At 49.3% G+C, this 4,878-nt stretch overlaps 1 protein-coding gene across 1 annotated transcript in view; it reads right to left on the reverse strand.

The window, feature by feature from the left end:
• Positions 1 to 311: 311 nt before the first annotated feature.
• WDR37 (WD repeat domain 37) overlaps positions 312 to 4,878 on the reverse strand; it is a 45,417-nt gene continuing 40,850 nt past the window's right edge. Inside the window, exons 12-14 of the mRNA XM_007445657.1 lie at positions 3,895 to 4,029; positions 3,326 to 3,440; positions 312 to 443 (exon numbers count right to left, since the gene is read on the reverse strand). Of these exons, the coding sequence (XP_007445719.1) occupies positions 312 to 443; positions 3,326 to 3,440; positions 3,895 to 4,029 (382 nt within the window). The remainder of the gene's footprint in view (positions 444 to 3,325; positions 3,441 to 3,894; positions 4,030 to 4,878) is intronic.

The following is a 4,878-nucleotide window of genomic DNA, read 5'->3' on the forward strand; positions in this document are numbered from 1 at the left end:
CCTCCCAGTGAGAACAGGGTTCATGTTTCACTTGCGCAGACGCCACGCCCTCCTGTCACCCCAACACACCCGGGGACTCAATACCAACAGCCGCGGGAGGGGGCTCCACCTCTACGGCCCGTGATGCCAACACACACAACACAGAAATAAACAACAGGGGCACACTCTGGACGCTTCATGCAGGCTGGGTACAGCTTGGAGAGAGCACACATCTCCCGCTCAGCATCCACCACCCACAGCAATGGCTCCCCAGCGCCAGGCGAGCCGGCAGTCGCAGTCCCTGGCTGCCGAGGAGCCTCAGAGCGGTGCCCTCACTTCTCCTGCAGCAGTGCCGGGATGTTGATGTTCCAGCCGATGGCCTGCCGGTCAAAGCCGCAGGTGAACAGGTTGCACACGGGATGGTCCTCACTCCAGGCCGAGCCGCACACCATCCTCCTGTGGCCCTGCGACCAAGCACACAGCACAGTCAGAGCAGGGCTCCCCAAGCAGGACCAGATGAACCACACACGACCAAACGACCCAACGGAAATGAGAGCCGTGAACACAATTAGTTCAAGTGACACCTCCTGTGTTGCTGGTGGAGAAGCCTCCACGAAATGAGGGGTCGGAACACGGATGAACTCATTGAGGCTCACCAGCGCCTCAGGATTCTTTCTTCAAGAAAAGGAGTCAGGGCTTCCCTGGTGGCACAGTGGATAAGAATCTGCCTGCCAATGCAGGGGACACGGGTTCAAGCCCTGGTCCGGGAAGACATGCCGTGGAGCAACTAAGCCCTGCGCCACAACCACTGAGCCTGCACTCTGGAGCCCACGATCCACAACTCCTGAGCCCACATGCCACAACTACCACGCACCTAGAGCCTGAGTTCCGCGACAAGAGAAGCCACTGCAATGAGAAGCCCATGCACCGCAACGAAGAGTGGCCCTCACTCGCCGCAACTAGAGAAGGCCACGTGCAGCAACAAAGACCCAATGCAGCCAAAAATAAATAGATAAATAAATAAATTTATTTTTTAAAAAAGGCAGCCAGATCACAGTCAACAGGAAGAATACATAAATGGTCACTTTGGAAATTTTTAATGAATAAATGAGGCTGGGTGACATGGGAAACAGTAAATAAAATTCACTCAAAGACCCCAAATACCACTTTAACAAATAATCGGCTCAGGTAATAAAGGAGCTAGAAATATACCTTTGGTGCCAAATAAAGCAAGGATAAAATAGATGGCCTTTCAAGTAGATTCCCACCACCTTCGGGGATTCAGTTAAATATCAGAATGTTGGAAAAAATATTGCAGATTACTTGGAAAGTTTATAGCAGACACATACACTAACATGTCACTATAGTATCATACAACAGGTACAAGAGGTAGGATTCAGAAAAGCTGACAGAAATTCTATAAGTAAAAGAAACTCTCGGGACTTCCCTGATGGCACAGTGGTTAAGAATCTGCCTGCCAATCCAGGGGACACGGGTTCGAGCCCTGGTCTGGGAAGATTCTACATGCCATGGAGCAACTAAGCCCATAAGCCACAACTACTGAGCCTGTGCTCTACAGCCCACAAGCCACAACTACTGAGCCCCCATGCTGCAACTACTGAAGGCCGTGCTCCACAACAAGAGAAACCACTGCAACGAGAAGCCCGTGCACCGCAACGAAGAGTAGCCCTCGCTCGCCACAACTAGAGAAAGCCCGTGCGAAGCAACGAAGACCCAACGCAGCCAAAAACAAAAGAGAAAGCAAAATAAATAAATAAATCTATTTCACCTACCACTTTAGGAGGAAATTAATTCAAGCACAAGAGAATTCTACAATTCCTGCAAGGCTGAATGTTTACAGACAATTAAAAATGAAACTGTCTCCATGGAATCAGTACCATGAAGAACTGCTTGGAACTCCCTCTTTCTTGAGGGAGAAGATTCTCAAAGCCATGAAGGGACCTGGGCTCCTGGGTCAGAACGCAGACCTCACATGCTGTACAGCTGTTCTATTTAACACTCAGGCCCACCTAATAGAGAGAATCCTATCCAGTTAAGGTGCAGCTTAGGTGCTGCGTCGGTGATACCAAGCAGTTCGCAAACGTGAAGTTGCCTGGACAAGCAATTCATGGCTTTGTTGGGGTGGTGAAGCTTTCCTGAGTTATTCTAATTTCGTGAGTAGTTTATCTATGAAGTGCACGCAAAGAAAACAAAGCTCCACAACTAACTTGGGACGGTACACGTAAGAGCTACAAAAGGGAAGACACGGCTTTGTCTGAAGGACAGAGGACCTCTGGGAAGCTGGTGCCACTTAGAGCAGAGATGTCTTCCCTGTCTACCAATCTACCTGCCAGCCTGCCTCCAAAACCACCCTGGGCCCACAACTCAGCAACCGCTGCAAGGTTTTTCCCAGGACAAGGCAGAGGAGCAGCGGAGGAGACTGGGGGTGCAGACACACTCACTGACTGCAGAGTCAGGCACAGACCCTGCTGGAAACAACAAGGGACTGGCTGACCCACCACACAGCTTCCACTGTGAATGTAGAAAAGGCCGAAGGAAGCCAGGGAGAGAGTGGTGTGTGGGCTCCATGGAGCAGAGCCTGTAGGTGCTGCCCGAAAGCAGGGGCTTCGTCCACTATAGCTCCACCTGCTGTCCCCTGGCACTGAGACTGGGCCCTGAACATGGACTTGCCCAGGTTCCCAGATGCCCCCCCACCCATATGCTGACTCAGCAGGTCTGAGCTGGTGCTGTGGAGCCCCAGGCTCCCCAGCGAGTCCGGCTCCTGCCCTGCACCGTCCGAGATGAACCAGGAGCAACCCCTGCCTCACGAGAAAGTGCATCTAAATGGAGATACGACTGCCACGGAAAGGCGCCCCCAGGACCCATGACTACCACCCCCACAGGACAACGGCACACGCCTGCCCAGCGGTGAGTTCAGCTGCTGTGCCCAGGGAGTTCTGAAACGCAGCGGGGAAAAAGCCTGATTATCTCAGTTTAAACTTAAAAGCTGCTGCTCAGCTCAGGTATCAGGCAACGTTTCTAGCTTTCAATTTTATGCATTCCAAATACACACTAAGTACTTCCAATGGAAACCCAGCAACCAAAGACTTAGTAAGAAAATGGGTGTAAAAATCGTGAATATTTTTCTATTGACTATCTGTTGAAATTATGTTATTTCGGATGCATTTGGTTAAATAAAATACACTGTTAGAATTAATTTCTCTCTTTTTGTGAAGGGCTATTGGAGCACTGGACATACCCAGACTGGCTGGGAGTTCCCATCCATCAGTGATGCTGGGCCCGGGACCCCAGGCTCCCTGTGAACAGACTCAGCCCCAGCACGTACCTGCCGACTGCTGCGTGGGAGCCTCGCCAGCCGCACACCCGACATGTCAAACAGCCTCACCTGGCGGTTGTCGTGGGGGAGAGCAATGATTTTTTGGCCAACGCACACATTGATCCTTCAAAGAGATAAAATCAGCTTACATACAAAACAATGACAGCACAAGTTTCTGAGTTTATAGATGATGATGCAGTAAGGGATTTCATACTATTCACACTTCAAGGGAAATCACACCAGCAAACCACAGGTATTATCTGCCTAGGGCATCAGGAAACAGGCCAAGTTACTTACATGTAACTTACACGTATGTACTACTCAGTAACCTCTGGCCATAACTGGCTCATTCTTATTCTTACAAAGCTCAATACACCAACATGATTTTACACCTAAGTTTCAGTATTTATAGAATACTGGATATGCATTAGAGAATCAATAAAAAATAGTTTCCCGGGAGTCTAAACCACTTTTCCCAGGGCTCTACCAAGTAAACATAAATTTACACGAAGCAGACACAAGCCACAAGGCCCCCTTCAAGCCACAGTAAGGGTTCACGTGAGGAGCACCACTGTCACCTGTTGATGGCAGAGTCCGTGCGGATGGTTGCGATGGGGGACCTCATGTTCTTCAAGTCCCAGACCTTCACGGTGCGGTCGTCGCTGCCGGAGACCACATTATCTCCTACGGTGAACACGGCAGAGGTCACGGTGCTGCAAGTAAAGGACACAGGGTCAGAACCTCGTCAGGAAGTTCCCGTCCACACTGCGTAACAGACACATGCTCTTGCTGCCAGAGGCCCTGGCAGGTGGGTGGAGATGTGGATGCCGCGAGTCGTGTACCCCGCTCACTGGCCCTCCCGCCTAAACCTCCACTGGGCATGCAACTGAGCACAGCTGACCTCTCCTACTCAACCTCAACTTCTCCAGGCAACGGAGCAAGGAAAGGCTCCCGGAAGAGATGGACTAGATTAGACAGAACCTGCCAAAATCTCTATACAGCAGACGATTAAAAAAAAAATCCATCCCAACTGCAACTTTCAATCAATTTAATCAGAACACGGGAAAAAATTTCATTCCAACAAGAACAAAAACCAGTTTTAAAAAAGATAAGAACAGACTCTTCTCCAAGGAAGGTTTACAAATGGCCAATAGGCCCATGAAAATTTGCTCAACATCATTAATCATCAGGGAAATGCAAATCAAACCACAATGAGCTATCACCTCACACCTGCTAGAATGGCTGTCATCAAAAAGACAAGAGATAAGTGTTGGGGAGGATGTGGAGAAAAGGGAACTCTTGCGCACTGTTGGCGGGAATGTAATTGGTAAAGCCACTAGGGAAAACAGTGCGGAAGTTCCTCAAACAATTAAAGACAGAACTACCATGTGATCCAGCAATTTCACTCCTGGGTATTTATCTGAAAAAAACAGAAACACTAATTCAAAAAGACACATGCACCCCAATGTTCATAGCAGCATAATTTACAATAGCCAGGACATGGAAGCAACCTAAGTGTCCATCGACAGATGAATGGATAAAGAGGATGTGGTATATATATA

Source organism: Lipotes vexillifer, unplaced genomic scaffold, assembly GCF_000442215.2.
Source record: "Lipotes vexillifer unplaced genomic scaffold, Lipotes_vexillifer_v1.1 scaffold646, whole genome shotgun sequence".
Taxonomy (NCBI): Eukaryota; Metazoa; Chordata; class Mammalia; order Artiodactyla; family Lipotidae; genus Lipotes; species Lipotes vexillifer.